The sequence below is a fragment of the Meles meles genome, chromosome 14 (genome assembly GCF_922984935.1).
Source record: "Meles meles chromosome 14, mMelMel3.1 paternal haplotype, whole genome shotgun sequence".
In the NCBI taxonomy this organism is placed as follows: domain Eukaryota; kingdom Metazoa; phylum Chordata; class Mammalia; order Carnivora; family Mustelidae; genus Meles; species Meles meles.
Window position 1 is genome coordinate 27,977,364 of NC_060079.1, and position 21,675 is coordinate 27,999,038.

At 36.1% G+C, this 21,675-nt stretch overlaps 1 protein-coding gene across 7 annotated transcripts in view; it reads left to right on the forward strand.

The window, feature by feature from the left end:
* The window catches only part of ZC3H13 (zinc finger CCCH-type containing 13), a 97,817-nt gene extending 76,440 nt beyond the window's left edge, over positions 1-21,377 (forward strand). For 4 of the 7 annotated variants that reach the window (XM_046028294.1, XM_046028297.1, XM_046028298.1 and 1 more), the window contains 7 exons: positions 3,180-3,283; positions 3,626-4,819; positions 5,588-6,109; positions 8,735-8,887; positions 9,946-10,146; positions 15,745-15,908; positions 20,522-21,377. In XM_046028294.1, the coding sequence (XP_045884250.1) occupies positions 3,180-3,283; positions 3,626-4,819; positions 5,588-6,109; positions 8,735-8,887; positions 9,946-10,146; positions 15,745-15,908; positions 20,522-20,692 (2,509 nt within the window). In that variant the 3' untranslated portion in view covers positions 20,693-21,377. The remainder of the gene's footprint in view (positions 1-3,179; positions 3,284-3,625; positions 4,820-5,587; positions 6,110-8,734; positions 8,888-9,945; positions 10,147-15,744; positions 15,909-20,521) is intronic. The other 3 variants (XM_046028296.1, XM_046028300.1, XM_046028301.1) reach the window with 2 other exon arrangements.
* The last annotated feature ends 298 nt before the right edge of the window (positions 21,378-21,675 follow it).

Consider the following 21,675-nt stretch of genomic DNA (forward strand, 5'->3'; position numbering starts at 1 on the left):
CAAGTAGATAGGCAGGCAGAGAGAGAGAGAGGGAAGCAGGCCCCCGCTGAGCAGACAGCCCGATGCGGGACTCGATCCCAGGACCCCGAGATCATGACCTGAGCCGAAGGCAGCGGCTTAACCCACTGAGCCACCCAGGCGCCCCCTACTGTGCCATTTTTGATGACGTATTGGCTTATTCAGCTTCTATAGATTTGTTAAGGAATCCAGCTAAAAGTGATAGAACCAATAAACTACACCTCATCATATCCACTTTATAACTAGTTCATGGAGTTGACCAGTCACCAAGAGATATTACCTATGCTATTCTTAATAATCCTTCATGAGTTTTGTGTACTTACAAGTCTGGAGTCATACCCCCAGCCCCAGAAGCATTCACAGTGTCTTAAAATTGAAGGAAGCCCTACAACCACTACATGGCTAGAAGATGATGAGAGAGAGGAGTTGTCCTCTCCTGAGCTATGGAGTTATAGTACGTTATTGGGATCATAAGATGTGTTATTATTGCAAATATCTGAGGACAGTTTCTCTTTCCTTTCCTTTTTCCCCCTTCTGTTTTTTTTTAAAGACAAAAAGAATTTATTTGCTCAGGTATCTGAGAAGTCCATGGTCGATGTTCATTTGTTCTGATGTGACTGTATTCATACTTTCAAACAAAGTATTAGGAATGCTGTCTCTCCATTTCTCCACTGTTTTCTTCTGTGTGAGTTCCAGTTTCAGAAAGTTTTTCTCCAGATGATGGCTAAGATGGCTTGAGTGTATGCTTATCATCTTCACAGCCTTCTCTGTATGTTGGGGCTTTCATTAGTTGAGGAGTAGACAAGGGAGCTAAGTCAGTCACTGTAGCCATGAGAATTTTGGACTCCTTCGTCAATTTTGAGGTTTCATGGACATAAAGCCAACTTTGTTGAGTTAACTGCCCTTTTTTTTTTTTTTAAGTTTGCTAAAACAAACAAATAATTTGTATATCCATTGCTTCTGCCTCTAGCTCATTTGAATCATGGTGAATACAGCTCCCTACTTTAAGTTTTTTTCATCATTGCTATTGGAGATTATGGTTCTAGACAAAGAACATAGCACAGAAGTGGAGACTTATTCTGTTAGATCTTGGCTTCCCTTCATTCTGCAGCCAGGGTTTTCTGTAGTTCACCCACTGGCTTCCCTTTCCCCATGTTTAAAAAAAAAAAATCTTACATTAACATAAAATTCAGCTAGTACCCTTAACATGTAGGCGCACAATACCTATTATTTCTCTTCTCTGACCAGGTCCTTAAGCTAAGATCTAAATTCTGAAATCTTTGTTACTTACTATTATTATCCAGTCCTGTGCTTTGATTTCATTTTTTCATGATTCTGATCTCTGCTTACAGTGAAAAGTTTGCTCTGGTTCTTTGCAACTGGCTAATCCAAACATTACAAGAACCCCAGAAACTTGGGAGTCAAACAGCTCTATAACAGTAACTAGCTATCTGAGACTAGTCTCTTGATATTTTTATCAATTATATTGTCATCTCAGGGACACCTGGGTGGCTCAGTGGGTTAAAGGCCTCTGCCTTCAGCTCAGGTCATGATCCCCAGGGTCCTGGGATCGAGCCCCGCATCGGGCTCTCTGCTCAGCAGGGAGCCTGCTTCCCCTCTTCTCTCTCTCCGCCTGCCTCTCTGCCTACTTGTGATCTCTGTCTGTCAAATAAATAAATAAAATCTTTAAAAAAAAAATTTATATTGTCATCTCAGTAGTTGAATTTATCCAGAACTTCTTTAACCACTATTATATAGGTTTTATTTGCTGAATTGCCATACTATTTATTTTACTCTTAATTTTGTTTCTATAGCTATTTCCTTGAAGTTAAAGTTCCTTTTTGTATATTTTAATTATTCACTTTATTCTCGTATATCATATATCTCTTGCTGTGTATCAAACCACACAAAAAGTTAGTAGTTTAAAGCAATAACAATTTACCTGCACATAATCATATAGATTAACACTTTTGGCTGGGCTCAGCAAAGCGCTTCTGCTGATCTTACTTGGGATCACTCATGTTTTCAGTCAGTCTGGTAGTTCATCTGGGTCTGGATGACCCAAAATGGCCCCAATCTTAAGTCTTGGTACTGGCTGTTAGGTTAGGGCATCTCTTTTTCTCCTACACATGACCTTTCATCCTTCAGTAGTCTAAACTCTGCATATAATGATGGAAACATACTCAGAGGGCAGAACCAGCAGAAGTCTGGTTGCCTCTTGAGTCCTGACTTTCCAAACTGACACAGTGTTCTTTCACCACAATGCTCTTGTCATACCAAGTCAGTGGGCCAGCCCAGATTCAAAGAATGGAGAGATAGATGGCCTAATGATGAGGAGTTTCAGAGAGAGAATTGTCTGAGCTTGTGCCTGTAAGTTGTCATACTAATCTCCTTTTTTCCACCTGGTTACTCATCTGTGTAAATGAGCTGTCAAGGAGATAGGTGTTACTGCAGTGTTTTTGCCACTTTTGACCATAGTATTTATAAACAAAGTTAATAAAAAACTGGCCAAAATTTAATAGGAAAACACTAGAATAATTTAAGTTCCAGAGATATTAATGACTATTCATTTAATGTTTAACCTAAAGACCTAGAAATATAGTGAACATATGAATTATTTTATTAACTTGCCACCAAGCAAGTGATTTTTGTTCTAAGAAGGAAGGAAGGAACCAATTTTTCCAGTATACCCACAACATGACTGACACTGGGCGTATGATATAACTAACTTAAATTCATGTCTTTTTTGACTCCAAAGCAAATACTAAATTTTCTCATTGGGCTTCCTAACATAAAGTATTTCTTTATCATAAAAATTAAAATTAATGAGTAAGTTTTAGTCAAGAGTGCATTAGTATATTATTAATGCCTCTGTTGTATGTTACCATCTTGTTGTAATTAAATCTGGTGATTTATTGAAGATTAAATCTGGTGATTTAATGAAAAAAGACCTACTGCCGTGTATTTTAAGTCCACAATTGTGTGTCTTAACAAACGAAGTGAAGAATTTTGTTAAAGATGCTGAATACCTTTTGTATGATATAGCTCTGACAATATTGCCCTCACAATTTTATATTCTAGTTATAGTAAAGAAATAATACTAGTAAAGAAATCACTTTTTTATCCCCTGGAGGTTTATAAATTATATTTGTTCAACTTAGGAAGCGTTATAGAAATGAAGGAAGTCCTAGCCCTCGTCAGTCACCTAAGCGCCGGCGAGAGCATTCTCCCGACAGTGATGCATACAACAGCGGAGACGATAAAAGTAAGCAGAATCTATTTTCTGTGTTTCTATACCCACTTTCTTTTATAACCATGAGACCATTCTTTGGCATTAGTAGAAAATGATGAAGTAAGATTTAAAATTTTTCTTGCTCTGCTGCCTCTGAATATCTCATGTGACTAAAGTATATGCTAGAAATACAGTTCCTGTATCTTACTGGCACTGTCATCGTCTACTATTTGTAATAAAGCTCTGTTGTGAGTGAAATTATTGCCACTTTTAAAGTTTTAAAATGAGAAGAGAGGTTGGGTTATTATTATTTCTGTGTAACATGCCATGTTGTTTACCTGGTGAAAGTGTGATTACTTTCATCTTTTTGTATAGATGAAAAACATAGACTCTTGAGCCAGGTTGTACGACCTCAAGAGTCTCGTTCTCTCAGTCCATCACACCTTACAGAAGACAGGCAGGGTAGATGGAAAGAGGAAGATCGTAAACTAGAAAGAAAAGAGAGTTCAAGGCGCTATGAAGAGCAAGAGCTCAAAGAGAAAGTTTCTTCTATAGATAAGCAGAGAGAACAGACAGAAATTATGGAAAGCTCAAGAACTCGTGCACAAGACATGATGGGACACCACCTGTCTGATGATCGAGACATATCTGATCGAGCTCATGATGAGAACAAGAAAAAACCAAAAATTCAAAAGAAACCTATTAAGAAAAAGAAAGAGGATGATGTTGGGATAGAGAGGGGTAATGCAGAGACAGCATCTGAAGATGGTCAGGTATTTTCACCAAAAAAAGGACAGAAGAAGAAAAGTATTGAAAAAAAACGTAAAAAATCCAAAGGCGATTCTGATATTTCTGATGAAGAAGCAGTACTGCAGAATAAGAAGAAGAGAGGCCCACGGACTCCCCCTATAACAACCAGAGAGGAACTGGTTGAAATTTCCAATGGTAAGGATGGCAGTCTAGAGGATTCTCAGAAAAAAGAAGATACAGCTTTCAGTGACTGGTCTGATGAGGATGTTCCTGACCGTGCTGAGGGGGCAGAACCGGAGCACGCTGCCAGGGCTCCTACTCCTGGAAGGACGCCTTCTCCATCTTCTCTTCCTCCTCCTCCTCCTCCTGCAGCCACTGCTGCCAGTACCACTGCCCCTGCTACTCTCTCCGCATCTGCTGCCACCACCTTCAGCACATCTTCCACTGCCATTGCCGCCTCTGCCACACCCAGTACCGCCAATGAAGACTCACATAGAAAATGCCATAGAACACGAGCGGAAAAAGTAGAGGCACCTCACGTCACTATAGAAGATGCGCCACATCGCAAGCCAGTGGATCAGAAGAGGAGTAGCAGCCTTGGGAGCAATCGGAGTAATCGTAGTCATACATCTAGTCGTCTCCGTTCCCCATCCAATGATTCTGCCCATCGAAGTGGAGATGACCAGGGTGGTCGAAAGAGAGTACTGCATAGTGGCTCAAGAGATAGAGAGAAAACAAAAAGTCTGGAAATCACAGGAGAGAGAAAATCTAGGATTGATCAGTTAAAGCGTGGAGAACCCAGTCGAAGTACTTCTTCAGGTAATAAAATTGAATTATAATCTAGCCAAGTGTTTCCTGTCGTAGTATATTACATACAATTTTATATTTTATGCAGATTATAAAGTAAATGCGAAATTGGTTACGATACACAGTGCCTTAAAGTTTAAGGAGCTTAAAAGCTTAAGCATGCCACCAAAATGTTACCATTTAATACCAGCGTTATAATAGAGATACTTTGAGTGACGCCCATCAGTTTAACATCAAGATGTTAGTAAGTATATCTTGGTGGAAGGGCTTATGTATTCAGGTCCCTTATTGATGCCTAAAATTTTAACCTTCCTGCTCTTCTTCCTACAGCCAGTGCTTTTTCTTTTGACCCCAGAAAATAAGGTAGGATATAGGAAGAGATCATATAGTGAAGTGATCAGTTCTGTTAATGCTGACCAATTTTACGCATATATTTCTTAGAAGATATTTTGTGCTTATAGTAGAAAGAAACATGTTTCCTTGTCTTTTACATATTCAATTAGCACTTTAATGGAGAGAGATCAATTTTTCCTTAAAATGAATTCTGTGTATAATTGGGAATGTAGAAGTATCAAATTGAAAGCTTTAAAGGACCCTAAGATATGAAGCATTTTCTTTCTTTTTCTTCCTCTTGAAGTACAGTGGACATAGAATATTGCATTAGTTGGAGGTGTTGTATATAACACAGTGATTTGACTTACGCTTTGCTCACCACAAGTGTAGCAACAATGAAGCATGTTTTATCTTCTCATATGTTAACTCTTTGTATGTTTATTTTAGATCGCCAGGACTCAAGGAGCCATAGTTCGAGAAGAAGTTCTCCTGAATCAGATCGACAGGTCCATTCAAGATCCGGGTCGTTTGATAGCAGAGATAGGCTTCAAGAACGTGATCGGTATGAGCATGATAGAGAGCGGGAAAGAGAGAGGAGAGATACAAGACAGAGAGAATGGGACCGAGATGCTGATAAAGATTGGCCACGGAACAGGGATCGAGATAGATTGCGGGAACGAGAGAGAGAACGAGACAAAAGGAGAGATTTGGACAGGGAAAGAGAGAGACTAATTCCTGATTCTGTGGAAAGGGACAGGGACAGAGACAGAGACAGAACTTTTGAGAGTTCTTCTCAAGTAGAGTCTGTTAAACGCAGTGAAGTAAAACTGGAAAGTGAACATGAAAGAGACCTAGAAGGCACTTCGCGAGATTCTCTTGCTTCGGATAAGGAAAAAATGGATAAAGATCTAGGATCTGTGCAGGGATTTGAAGATATAAACAAAGCTGAGAGAACTGAGAGTGTGGAAGGTGAGTGCCACACGTTTTTGTCTGTTATCCTGCTCCGTTCCTTTTCCATTTATATAGGAAACAAAATATTTTCTTAAGAAGGTGTTCTGCTGGGACGCCTGGGTGGCTCAGTTGGTTAAGCGGCTGCCTTCGGCTCAGGTCATGATCCCAGGGTCCTGGAATCGAGTCCCACATCGGGCTCTTTGCTCAGCAGGGAGCCTGCTTCTCCCTCTGCCTCTGCCTGCCACTCTGTCTGCCAGTGCTTGCTTGCTCTCTCCCTCTCTCTCTCTGACAAATAAATAAATAAAATCTTTAAAAAAAAAAAAAAAAGAAGGTATTCTGCTGATATGCATAAGGAAAAGCCCTGTGATATTTCAAAAATGCATTCCCCTGATTGGTACTGTCAGGATAGACTTGGTTCAAATTACCCTATATGAAATAAAAGAAACTTAAATGTGGTTTCTGGAGGTGTTAAAAAAAAATAGTTATCACCTCCTTTTCTTAGATGCTTAAAAAAAAAATCACAAACGGAAGTTATTTCTTGGTTCAGAGATGGACTAAATAACTATTAGTGATCCTGTTTTCCAGGGCAGTTGAGAACAAATACATCAAACTGTACGCATTCCCCAAAGCTGCATGTCCCCCTCTGACCCACTCAGAGCCAGCCTCAGCGGTGGGGAACATCATTCTCCGCTGCCCTACTCCTCCTTCAGCCTGAGACTGCACTACAGACTGACTCACACCTCTGAATTCTCTGAAGGCACTACACTCCAGCCATCTTTGTACCCTCTCTTCCCATTGTCTGGTAGACATTTTCTTTTACTCAGACATCAACTCCCAGTCTCTGTGTCATTTCCTCTGTGAAGCCTTCTCTGCTCTGGAGGTTTTTCAGAGCAGCTGGTCTGTATTGCTTTTATAGCATCCCCACACTGTATTACAGTAATTTTTCTATGGTTTTCTCTCCCATTATACTGTATTCCTTTGTTAGGGACCCAGAGCTTTTCATTTCTTTATCATCAAGACTGTAGCAAGGACACAGTAAATGGTTGATGAATGAAAATATGTACTGCCTATGCATACATACCACACATCTTATTCATTGGTGAATTATAAGCTGGCTTAACAGTAGTAATGACTCCCCTGGGAATTCTCCTAGAACTTCTGTCTCCTTGGATTGTCCAGTTCTGGTACCAGTGTATATACCGTTCTGATAAAACCTCTCCATTTCAGTCCCTCAAGAAATTATGGGATACTTGTATATAAGTGGTAATATTTTACTGTTCTTTTCATTTGCCATATTGTAACATTGGACCCAGAATAAAATTCATGTTCTTTTGGAACTGTAAACATCTTTACCATTTCTTGGTTAACTGATTAGATATATTCCAGTACACCATCTGTTAAATACTTTTTCTGCGTAACAGAAACATTTTTTATCTCAGTGTTCTTCACATTACAGTTCCATCTCAATTTTGAGTATAAATAGCCTCAAATCATGAGCCATGGCACTAATGGAGTTACAACCTTGGGGTATAATTGAATATAATTGAACTAATCATTATAATAGCTCTCTTGTGATTGGAGTCAGTGCCCCTCATCCCTAAGATACATCATATCATTTCACTGGTTCTGATCACAGATAACATAGCATAAAAATTTATAGGTGAATTACCTAATGTGAGATGAAAAATTTTATTCATCTAAAGTAGGAAAATGAGTTGGATAAACTTGAAAAAATAAAAATGCTATTTGCATTTATGTTTAGACCTATATTTGTACAATGAACTCATTAAAGTTGGTTACCTTAAAGGCAAATTGGTGGAGGCATAAGGAGATTATTAAAGAATTTAATAGAATAGAAAATTATGGGATGACAGGAAACATCTCATAGTTTATTGTATTTTATTTGCTGCAAATTTATACCTGTAAAGCATAGTGTTGCATTTTGAAAACTAAAGTTGTAAACTCAGTAAAGTATGTGGGTAACTGCTGATTAGAAATATTAAGCATACTCTGTAGTTCTAGGAAAGTTTTAAGTTCACAACTAACTCGCCAGGTGACAAAGCTTAGCTTATGTGATTGAGAAAGATTAGTAAAGTAAATAAAATAATGCTGTGGTACCAACAAAATATTTTAAAATTATATTACAACATTCTTTTTAAAATTGTGTTGGAATAGGAAAGATGAATGGGGAGGTAGGGAGAAGATTAATGACTTTCACATTTTTACCTCACTGCTGTAAAGATCTTCGTATCACCAGCTAAATGCTATGAACAAGTCTGGAAGTCTTTTGAGTTAATGAGCTTATTTAGGTAAAGAAATTACTGCATCCTTTTGAAGTTAGTAAATTTGGATTTACTTGAAGTTTATAAGAAATTGACACATGCAAGCAACATTAATAAGTTAGTGGTACCTTATGTCATATTTTAATTATAATCTTATAACTGGTTTCATTACTGTTGTTAATACTGTGTTCTTGCCATTAAATTTGTTTTTTTTTTTTTTTTGAATTGTCAAGTATTTTAAATAAGAAATGTAGTTTTCTAAGAAAAAAAAACTTTTCAGGTTATTTTTAGTGTTTCCTCTTTGGTTTCACTTAGATGTCCCTTAGATATGCTCTTTGACAAGAAATTGATCTTTCCAAAGCAGGAGATGACGAATCCAAGTTAGATGATGCACATTCATTAGGATCTGGTGCTGGAGAAGGATATGAGCCAATCAGCGATGATGAGCTAGATGAAATTCTGGCAGGTGATGCTGAAAAGAGGGAAGACCAACAGGATGAGGAGAAGATGCCAGGTAATCATTTACAAGTGTGGTTAAACATAATATCATAAGTCAGGTAATTTTTAAGGTAGTTTTTCTTCCCTTTCATGCTGTGTGAATTAATGAAAGGCAGTTGGAATTTTTCCCTTTATGTTTAAGACTGAAAGGCCCATAAAATGAAAATTATAGTCCATATGGTCTGTTCATTTTTAAGTAGACATTGCCCATAAATTGGAAAGGGTCCCATTTAAAATAGCAAAGTTCTAAGATTCCATTCCACAGGTTAAGATTCATATTACATGACCTAGAATCTAACCAAATACTGATTGCCTAACAACGTTCTAGGTGGAAGACATATGGTACAGAACTTCAAAATTGTAGTTTCACAAGCCAGTTTTTGAAACAATCATTCAAAAATTTATAATCGTTGAAATTATATTTGAACAGTATCTCTATACCTCTGTCAGTTTTCTGAACTGAATTATTTGCCCTTATAATATACTTTATGCATTGCCAGAGCTTATTCTAGTGACTACACGATGAAATAACACCCATTGATGTTCCTGTTGAATATCCCAATTAGTCTGATTGTTTAAACTTTTTTTAAGTCATTGTGAGGGTCTTTGCTATGTCGTGATATGTAAAATAATTAAACTTTTATTTTGACTTAATTTTTTATATTTCATAATTTTTCCTACTAATGTAGAAGGTATGTATGATTGTTACCTTTCTTATTATGTGCCATTAGGTACTTCTAAATAGAATATTACTTTGTTAATTTTTCACAGTTGTTCCCTGTCAGTGGGTGGATTATTTGTTTTCAGTATTAATAGCGCCGCCTGAGTTATTTATAGGAATGTGTTTGGGTTTTTGTTTGCTTGCCTGTTTTCTTTTGGTGGGGTTTTTTATTTAAAGTTCCTTAGATTCTAAATATTTGTCTTATAGGAAAGCTTTCATTTTAAGAATGACACATTTTTGGTTCAAAGCACTTATTTAATGCTGTCTGTGTTTTGCAATTTTTGTTTCTCTAAAGATAACAAGAATGCTGTTTCTTTGTGTGGAAAAAAAATCCTTTTCTTAACTTTTTACAGATCCATTAGATGTGATAGATGTGGATTGGTCTGGTCTTATGCCAAAGCATCCAAAAGAACCACGAGAGCCTGGGGCTGCGTTGTTAAAATTCACACCTGCAGCTGTTATGCTAAGAGTTGGGATTTCTAAGAAGTTGGCAGGTTCTGAACTCTTTGCCAAAGTCAAAGAAACATGTCAGAGACTTTTAGAAAAACCCAAAGGTAATTCCATTTTATTTTGTGCAGTGTCTGCTGTAACTGTTAATTAAGTGCCTTTGCAAAGGGTGCTGTTCTGTTCTCATGCAGCACTTACCATATAGGAACTGGGTTTTTTTGTTTTGTGTTTTGTTTTGTTTGAGGATTCAGTTATGTTCTTTATTTAAATCTTATTTGAAATTTTTTTTTAAGATTTTATTTATCTTAAGATAAATAAAAGAGATCACAAGTAGGCAGAGAGGCAGGCAGAGTGAGGAAGGGAAGCAGGCTCCCCGCTGAGCAGAGCCTGATGTGGGGCTCGATCCCAGGACCCTGGGATCATGACCTGAGCTGAAGGCAGAGGCTTTAATCCACTGAGCCACCTAGGCGCCCCTCTTCTTTGAAAATTTTTTTTTTTTTTAATTTGACAGAGAGAAATCACAACTAGGCAGAGAGGCAGGCAGAGAGAGAGGAGGAAGCAGGCTCCCCGCGGAGCAGAGAGCCCGATGTGGGGCTCGATCCCGGATCCCGGGATCATGACCTGAGCGGAAGGGAGAGGCTTAACCCACTGAGCCACCCAGGCGCCCCTTCTTTGAAATTTTAAAAAGCAATTTTGACCATGAACATTAAAACCCACAGAAAAGTTATGAAAATAGCCCAATTGATCTTTCTTACCATAATTACTTTTTAACAGGTAAGTTCAAATGTCAGAGCCCTCAGTGGTGTTCCCAAAACTAAACAAAGCAGAGCTTGGAAGAGTGGAATAGATATGTTTCATATCTAAGTAAGTTGGGTGTCTTGGCATCCTTTTCCTTTGGGAAATGCAGAGTTCTACCCAAATGCAAATGTGCAGGTTGAGCCTTTAACAAAGGAATTAAAAACTTAGAACGTGGTGTCTAGGCCAGATGATCTGGATTCCTCAGTAGGCTCACCACTTATTAGCTATTATTTAATCACTATGTGTTAGTGTCACCATTTGTATGCTGGGAATAATTAGACCATCAGCTTCGTAAGATCATTAGGAGGAACAAAAAGAGGTATTATAAGGAAAATACTTTGAACAATTCCTGCTATGTAGTGACACTCAATAAATATTGACTGTTACTATTTCTTTTGAAAATATTTTATTGATTTTAGACCTTATAGCAACAACTTTTCACTATTCTACCATTTTTTTCTGTTTTCTAGGATATTCCTTTATTTAGTTTATATTTTTTTGTTTTATCTGGTTCCTACCATATCAATAATTAATAGGAGGTAAAAACAAGGAAAGGAGAAAAACATCAAAGCAGCACTTAATTTTATATCATGTTTGTGAGAGTAAAATAATTTTAAAAATTAAGCTTTTTCCTAATATAAAATTGAAAATGTTTTGTTTCATGGGTTTTTTTTCCTACTGTTAGCATAAGCTGTGAAACACTTTATTTTGACATGTCCCAATGAACACAGAATGTATGTATATGAAACAGATTATAATTGTGAATGTATATTAACTTGACAAATGACCAAACTCTTGGGTTCCTGCCCCCCACTTTCTGCCTTGTTTGGTTGGCTCTGTGACCTTAAGCAGGTAACTTCTGTGGGTATAAAATGATGGAACAAAACCCCTAAGGTCTTACCCACCTCTGAAGCTATTTGCTTCTATGACTTTGCTAACTATAGAAATGCAGTTTGGCCCTAACTTGATGACATACATTGTAAAAGGGGGTTAGTTGTTGCTTATCAGTCAGATCTATTTTTTGCTGTGATAGCTTTATTAGAGAACGAGAGAATTGGTACATGATGCTGAATGGAAGTGCCCTAAGGGATGGGACTTTGTTTACTGCTGTATCCTTTGTCTAATGATTTTAGACATTCTAATTATGCTATTGCCTAGAAGACTACCCGACACATAGTAGGTGTTCAGTAGGTATTTGTAAAATAATTGATAACTGATTTGTTTCTATCCCATTTAGTCTGTTTCAGTACCCCAGTACTGAAGAAAGTACATCATATGTAATTTTGAAAAAAATTCTAAGGTTGAAGACCGAAAACTTTACATGTATACTGAAATTTAAATTGCTTTTGTCTGGGTTTTCTGTGTATAGTGTGATAGATTAAAAACAAGTACGGGGTGCCTGGTTGGCCTGGTTGATAGAGCCTGCAACTCTTGATCCTCAAGGTCATGAGTCAAAGCCCCATGTTGGGTGAAGACTTAATTTATTTAAAAAAAAAAAAAAAGTGCAATGAAAACCATGAAGAAACTGGAAGTTTAACCATGTTGGACTTTCTAAGGACATGTGCAAGTGTGTGTTTTGTATTGTTTTAAAATCAGAAAATAAGGATTTCAACAAAAAGGAATTTGTCGTAGTGACTAGTTTCCAAGGAAGAAAATGGGCTCCATGCACATTTCTTCTACATTATAATGGAATGGTAGTTAATATTTTGGGGTTTTTTGTGTTTTTTGTGATTGTCATTGATTGGTTCAGTATGTTTTATGTCTGATTCACCTGAGTAATGGCTTTTTTCCACTTAGGTTTGCTGGTCCAACTGGACGTTCTGTAGATACGGTGGTAGAACCCTGGCACTGTATTATAGAAAGCTCCTCAGATAATTCTGGTAGACACCAACATTTGTAAACTGGTTTTGAGTTTTTTCTTTATATTTATTTACACTTTTATATTCTGTACCTACTGACAGGTATACAAACGTATTGACTAGATACATTAGGTGAGACTAACTTGTTAATTATCTATTCTCACTATACTTTGTGGAAATGAAAGTGAAATATGCAATTCCATTCATTTTTAAATGTGTCTAATTTGTTTTTACTAGGTGTTAATTATTGTTTTCCTTTGTGGATTGTAACAGTAACGTATTTGATCATGTCATATAAGTGGTATCTGGTACCTTTTGGTACTTCTGGCTAGCTTGTAGAATGCTAGCTTTGAAATTACTACTCTATTATATATATATTTGATTCCTGACTGGCCTTATTCTGTTATTTTGACTTTTGGTTTATTTTAACCCAACCTCTTTATTTTCCATTAAAGCTAAGGAGATATTGTAGTGTTTTCTCCCCATCTTGGCATGTTATGACTGATTTTAATACGTTGTTTTTATAGTGACCAAATCTGGGATAAAATTTGCGGGTTATCTAACATCTCATCACTTTCCTGATTTTTTTTTTTTTTAAAGAGGTCACAAAATGTATTATTGCATTTGAATATTGCTATAATAAAGTCCGGAAATGTCATCTAGAACTTTACATAATAGTCAAGTGTAAGCAGTATACTGAATTTAACTCTACTTTCTAACTTGAACTTTCTTTCCAGTCATGAACAGCAATCAAAGTCTAAGTTCTTTCTCCCTAAGGCTACGTGTCTTACCTCTTAAAGAGGCTATCTGAATATTTACTTTTAAGACTAGCAACATAACTACATGTTCAAGATCTTTCAGAGAACATAGTGCCTTTTAAATTTTTGAAGTATGGTTGGCACTATGTTTCAGGTGTACAATATAGCAATACAACAATTCTGTGTTATGCTCTGTTCACAAGTGTAGCAGCCATCTGTCATCATATGCTATTATAATACTATTCAGTATATCCCCTATGCTGTACCTTTCATCCCTGTGGTTTCTTTGTTCCGTAGCTGGAAGCTGCCTCTTACCCATTTTGCTCATTGCCCAACCTTCCCCCCTGCCCCTGGCAACCATGAGTTTGTTCTCTGTATTAATTTATCTCTAGCTTTGTAGTAATCTTGATATCTGGGATTGTGATCCCTCCAGCATTGTTCTTTTTCCCCCCAAGATAACTTTGGCTATTCGGGCTCTTAGGTGGTTCCATACACATTTTAAGATTATTTGTTCTAGTTTTGTGAACATTATTGGTATTTTGATAGCAATTGCATTGAATCTGTAAGTTGCTTTGGTAGTATAGACTATTTTAACACTATTCTTCTAAACCACAAGCATGGTGTATGTCTTTGCATTTGTTTGTATCTTCAGTTTCTTTCCTCAGTGTTTTATAGTTTTCAGAGTACAGGTCTTTAACCTCCTTGTTTAAATTTATTCCCAGTTATTTGGTTTTGGTGCAATTATAAATGAAATTTTTTTCTTAATTCCTTATCTGTAACGTTGTTATAGTGTATAGAAATGCTGATTTCTGGATATTAATTTTGTATCTTTCAATTTTACTGAAATCATTTGTTACCTCAAGAAATTTTTTTGTAGTCTTTAGGGTTTTCTGTGTGCTGTGTCATATGTAAACAGTGGCAGTTTTACTTTTTCCTACCAATTTGGACACCTTTTATTTCTGTGGCTAGGACTTCTAGTACTATGCTGAATGAAAGTGTCAAGAGTGCTATTCCTGATCTTGGAGGGAACGCTTTCAGTTTTTCACCATTGAGTATGAGGTTAGCTGTGGGTTTGTCATATATGCCCTTTTTAATGTTGAGATATGTTCCCAAATGTTGACTTTTTCTTCACCAATGAGGATTTTTATCCTTAGTTATTGACCATCCTTGCATCCCCAGAAAAATCCCATTTGATCATGGTAAATTATCTTTTAATGTACTGTTGAATGTGGTTTCTTAATATATTGTTGAGGGTTTTTACATCAATGTTCATCAGAAATATTGGCCTGTGGTTTTATTTTGTGATGTCTTTGGGTTTTGGTGTTAGGGTAATGCTGGCCTCATAGAGTGTGTTTGGAAGCTTTCCTTCCTATTTTGGGGGGAATAGTTTGAGGTGAATGGGTATTAATTTATTAGCTTTTCTTTTAAGTGTTTGATAGAACACCTGTGAATCCATCTGCTTCTGAACTTTTGTTGGGAGCTTTTGATTACCAGCTCTTTTGTTACTAGCGATCAGTCTGTTCATATTCTATTTCTTTTTGATTCTGTTTTGGAAGACTGTATGTTTCTAGGAGCTTATCCACTTCTAGGTTGTCCAGTTGACAATTTTTCATAGTACTCTCCTATAATCTTTTGTTTTTCTCTGGTGTTGGTTGTTACTTCTTTCTCATTTCTCTTAAATTTGTGTCTTGCTTTTTTCCTTGATTTTCTTTTTTAAAGAACCAGCTCTTGGTTTCATTGATCTTTTCTACTGATTTTTTAATTCTCTGTCATTTCTTCTGATCTTTATTATTCCTTCCTTCTCACCTTGGTCTTTGTTCTTATATTTTCTGGTTCCTTTAGGCTTAAGGATAGATTGAGATTTTTCTTGTTTCTTGAGGTAGGCCTGTATTTGCTGTTAGTTTCCCTCTGAAAACTGCTTTTGCTCTATCCCCAAGATATTGAACTGTTGTGTTTTTATTTTCATTATCTCCATGTATTTTTTCTTTTCCTCTTTCTTCGTTGATCCTTTGGTTGTTTTTAGTAGCACGTTGTTTAGCCTCCACGTGTTTTTTTTGTCCTTATAATTTCTAGTTTTATGCTGTTGTGGTCTGAAAAGATGCAGGATATGATTTCAGTCCTCTTAAATTTATTGAGACTTGTTCTGTGGCATACTATGTGTAAGTATATTGCATTTAATATAAAGTAATTTTCACCAACTGATAAAGTACAGACTGTGTGGAATATTGAAGCAGCCAGTAACACTTTCCTATTTTCAGAAAACTAAATGCCTGTTTGTTTTTATTGGAAGATGCAGACAGTCTTTTTGAACATGAATTGGGGGCTCTCAACATGGCTGCATTACTACGAAAAGAAGAGCGAGCAAGTCTCCTTAGTAATCTTGGACCATGTTGTAAAGCGTTATGCTTCAGACGAGATTCAGCAATCAGGAAGCAGCTTGTTAAAAATGAGAAGGTACTGTTTCCTTGAAAAAAAAAAAAATGCAAAGTGTATGTATTGTATCAATGAATGGCTTTTTTTTTTTTTCCATTTGATTGCTTTAAGGTGAGATTAATGTCTTATTATCTGCTTTTGTGAGTTCGGTTTCCTAGTCTTCTATAGATAAAAAAGGACGAATTCTATTTATAATAGTTTTCATTTTACTTTAATAGTATTGATGAACATTTATGCATAGCAATTTGTTATTCAAAATTATATGCATAAAGTTTAAAATACTCTGTGAATTATTTTCATTTGTGAATTTCCTCAAAGTAAATTTCTAGTATGTTTCATTATCTAAACAAGATCAGGGGAAAAATTTTTCCAGACATAGAATAATGTTATTTATAGGAAGAAGTAGCATTTATGAGAATGTACCAAGTCAGAAGAAAGGAAAATAAATAAAAGTGGTTATACTTAAGCTTTTACTTGAGATGAGTAAAGGGAATTGGAACATAAGAGAAATAGAAATTTAGATTTGGGAGAGATCTGATCATGAGAAATTGAAAAAGTCTTACTTTAAAAAGCCTAAGAGAGTTGGTTTTAAAAGATTAGAGAAATACTCACTAGCTTTTTACCTGGGGACATTTAAGAAAACACTGCTACCAGAAAGTGTACTTCATTAAAGAAAAATTCATGAAAAAGCAAGGGATGAATTCAAAAGATTAAAGTAGAAACAGATACAAGGCATAAGAGGTTTTTAAGGTCTTTTCTGATTAAAGTCCTGGCTCAGAACTACTTTTTACAGAGTTGCTACAGTCATTCTTTGCAATCCCATTTTATATACTTCTACACTACTTAGTTCCCTTCATTCTGTTGCTTAGGTGCCTAGTTCTCCTTGCAGCTTTTCTCAGTTGGAAGTTTTTCCCAGAGAATTAAACCCCAGGTAGCCCTAATAAGCATGCATGTAATGAATCACCTTCCCTTTTATGTATTCAGAGTGGTATTCTATCCTCAGTATCGAATTTGAAAAATAATCCGTCGCATCATTTTCTGTTGGCTCAAGGAGGGGGCTTCAGTGGAGAAAGGCTGCACATCTTGAAGTCTCCACCAGAGTCCTGCCCCCTTTTTATAAAAAACATTTGTAGCATTCCCTGGTTCCTCCTCTAATATGCCATATGCTTTTCAAAAGTTGTGACAACTAAAAATAACCCTTGTAAAATTCTCCTTGAGAATTCTGTTCTCAGAATTCTGTTGTCAGAACCTTGTAATCCTTCAGTGCAGGGCACAGACCATTAACTAGCACATGACACATTATAAAAAGTTGCAGTGGGACAGTATAAATGTTTAAATAATCCACCTAAAGAAAGCATTGTGAGCTTTCTAATTGCTCGGGTTAAAAATACTTGCTCAAAAGCTGAAGAGACAACTGAAGAAAAAATTTCAGATGTTAGAAAATCTCATGAAAAATGCTAAGAAATATAAACAAAAACCTTTAAAATGTATAACTATAAAAAAAGCGGTACTAACTGGATAATGAAAAAAAGTATGAAGATAGCAAACTCATATATTGGCATTATCTTTAAAGAATGATTTTTAAAATATATAAATAATACTATACATCAGAAGAGATAGATAAAGGATACAAAGAGAACACCTAGTTGCTCTAAATGAGTTTAACTCAGATTTGTTGAAAGAATGTATAGAACCTATAGGAGACAAAAGGAAAGAAAGAATACCAAAAATAAATTAATAGGAAAACAGAAGTAATGAACCCAAACTTTGGTTCTAAAGAAATGAAAAATATTGGTAATGCCCTACAAGTCTCACAGATATTATCCTATTGAAAGGATAATATTGTATCTTTGCACGTAAGTTTGACAATTTAGAAGAAATGGATCAATTGCTGTAAAAGCCACAGGTACCAAAACTTCAAGGAGTAATAGAAAATCTGAATAGTCCTATGTCTGTTTTATTTGGTTTTGTTTTTTATTTTTGGAAAAGAGTTCTCCACTCTCAGATGGTTTCACTTGCAAAATCTACCAAACCTTTAAGTTAGAAATAATACCATTTCTACATAATTTCTTCCAGAAAATTGAAGAGACAGGAGTACTTTCCCCCTCATTGTATGAGGCCAGCAGTACTTGGATACCAAGAGAACTACAGATCAGTAGCTCTCATGAACATAGACTTAAAATTTTTCCTCAAAAATTGGAAATCAAAGCCAGCAATATGTAAAAAAGACACCACCACAACCAAGTACCATATATCGTCTGAATGAAAGGCTGGCTTAATATTTTAAAATCATTCAATGTAATCTACATAGTAACAGACCAAAAAGAAAAAAATACATCATATCAATTGCTGCAGAAAAAACATTTAATAAAATTTAGCATTCCTTTATAATAAGAATTCTTAGTCTTTTACTTTTTAAAGGCATTATCTTTAAAGATCTACAAAAACCTACAGCTAACATCATACTTAATGGTAAAAGTTTGAGATATTTCCCGAAGAGATCAGGAACAAGGCAAGGATGCCTATTCTCACTACCCCATTCTACATTTTACTGGAAGTTCTAGCCAGTTCAGTAACAGAAGAAAATAAAAGTCCTATAATGGAAAGGAAGAAGTAAAACTGTATTTATTCAGACAACATGATTGTCTACATATAAGTTTCAAGGAATTTACCAGAAATACTCTTAGAACTTATAAGTTTAACAAGGTCACAGGCTATAAAGCAGGCAAAGAGCAATTGTATTTCCATATACTAATAGTATATAGAAGTACCTGGGAATTGAAGGGGAAAAAATATTTTTTTACAATGACTCCCCCCAAAAAAGTACTTAGGTATAAATCTAACAAAACATGTACAGGATCTGTGTGCCAAGAGCTATAAAACACTGATCAAAAAAAAAGATAACCTAAATAATGGAGAGAGAGATCATGTTCATGGATTGAAAGACTCAGTATACTTAAGATTAGGGGACTCCCCAAATGGATCTACAGATTTAACACAATGCAGCAAAATCCCAGCAGTGCTGGTTGGTTGGTTGGTTCTGTAGATGCAGACAGACTGATTCTAAAGTCTGCATGGAAAGTCAAGCAACAAGAATACACAAAATAATTTTTTAAAAAGAACTTGTATCTAGAGTATACAAAGAACTCTCAAAAATTAACAGAATACAGGCAATCCAGTTTTTTTAAACGGACAAGACTTGAATGGACAATTCACCAAAGAGGAAAAATGGATATATATGGTTAAGCACATGAAAAGATGTTAAAGAGTATTAACCACTAGAGAATGCAGATTGAAACTTAAATTAGATACCATTGTGAATCTATTATAATAGCTAAAAACCAAACACCAAAAACCCCCGTGGTGAGGCTGTGAGCAGTTGAAACTGCCAGGTATTGCTGGTAAAAATGCAAAGTGGGCCAGACATTTTGGAAAATGGTTTGGGTTTTCTTATAAAGTTAAATATATACTCACTAGATGACCCAGTAATCCCATTGCTAGGTATTTACCTTAGAAAAATGAAAACTTAGGTTCATATAAAAACCTGTCCACAAGAGCTTACAGCAGGTCTTTTCACAATCTCCAACAACTGAAAACCACCCCAGTGTTCTATACATAGCTAATTGGTAAACTGGGGCACATCCATATTATGGATTACTAATTTGTAATAAAAAATAACCAAAGTGTCAGTACTGTCAACAACATGGATTAATGTCAAGAGTAGGTCTCAGAAATCATGCAGTATATAATTCCCATTTAATTGATGTTCTGGAGAGGCAGAACGATCAGAGACACCCTGTGATTGGTTGCCAAGGGTAGGAGTTGGGCAGAGGGTGTGAGAACAAAGGGACAGCAAAGGGAGTTTTCTGAAAAATGAAACTTCTCTGATTGTAATCCTGATTACGTGACTCAGTACGTAAGTCTAAACTCACAGAACTACATGTAAAAGGTCAATAACCTGTGATCAAGGAAGCACTGTTCCTTTAAGGATCCTAGAAGGAAGAGAAATGGCAGAATGCTAGAGATAGTCAAAACTCACCTTATTTATGAACATAGTTGGAGAACATTTAATAAAATTATAGGACCGCAACTTCCAAAAATGCTAATGTAGCTTTAACTTACAGTAATAGAGATACACATTTTGGCAGAAGGGAGGTGGTGATCAGCTGTCTCCTAGGGAATTTGTTCACTTCCAGAGCCTGCGTTTCATGGGACGGTAACAGACCAGTAAGGAATGTGGAGTGTTCATTGCTTCTCTTCAGAGGACTGAAAGGTTGTCCTGGAAGAGTAAGATTGAATTAGTGTGCAGCTCTAAAGAAGAGATTTTATTTCAACATGCTCAGGAATGTGCAGTGACTGTTGTTTGCTTTGTCATTGGAAATAAAAGTTAGTTGATTACCTGTCAGGGATTGCTAAAGATCCTACTTTATAAGCAAGAGGTGCCCTTTCAAAGATTGCTTTCTTTTCTAATATTCCTTGAATCTGAAAACATCTCTTAATTTTGCTTTTAAATATCCATCCCAAATTAATTTTTCTTGCCACTCTGATAGTTTTGCTAGAGGTTATCCTATCTTTCCTACTGTTAACTAATAACATACATCTTTTAAAATCTGTTTTTGTTTTCTTCGAATTAGGGCACTGTAAAACAAGCGTACACGGGTGCTCCAGTGGTAGACAGTGACTTGCTGCGATTGAGCCTTCGGCTGTTTAAAAAGAAGACCACCTGTCATGCCCCAGGACATGAGAAGGCGGAGGATAATAAACTCCCACAGTCCAGCGTCCAGCAGGAACTGTGTGTGTCTTAAGACTCAATTCCAGTGGCATTTTTGGTACTGTGTTCCTTCAGGATTGCCTCTTTTTTCAGAGTTCTTTGATTTCACAGACATCATTCAGGACAAAGGCAGAAAAGATTTATCAGCCACGGTAAAAGGGGGAAGAACAACTTTGATCTAAAGTTTAAAGACACTAGTTTTGGCTAACTTAAGATTTTACATAAATTTTTACACAGTACTTGATACTCATGCAAAATAATGTGAAAACATCTAGATTTAGCAGTTATTCTCTACCTTTTGTTAAAACTGAAGATTTTGGAAAATGGTTGCCACTGTTCTTGCAGCCTCTGAATATTTTTTATGACATGGACCTGCTGACTTATGTTTTGGATCATCCTTACAGAAACCGATTTCATTCAGAATCAGTGTGTTCACATAATGAATGCACACACTGCAATTTTGTGCTGTACAGAACTCTTGAAAGAGGATGCTGGTCGAGCATGCTGTGTTTGTGGGCAGACCTCCAGCAGGAGGGAGCCGAAGTACTTTTTTCCTTTCTAAAGTTCTTAAAAAAAAATTACTAATGGGTCTTTGTTGTTTTTTTTAAATACATGTGCATTGTTACAATGTATATTAGACATGTTTGGATTCTGGTGGTTTTGTTTGTTGTCAGAGACTGCCTGCTGTTTTTATTTTTAATAAATGTACCTTTCCTTTCCTTGTTCTAGATTCACTTTGCTCTTTATTGATCTTATTCCTGATGTTCTGAAGCATTTGTCATCAAAATTACGTTTCGTACTTCAAATATTTTACTGCTCAGTAAGGCAACAGAAGTTGAGGCATATACTTCAAATATAGCTCCGTAATACTTGAAACAAACCTGGAGTTAACAGACCTTTGTCATCTGAGCTTTAAAATCCATTACCATCATCTTCTTCAGAACTATACCCTTTGACTACATTGAACTGTCTAGCCTATAAATTTAAAGTGACTTCATTTTTTTAAAATTATGATAT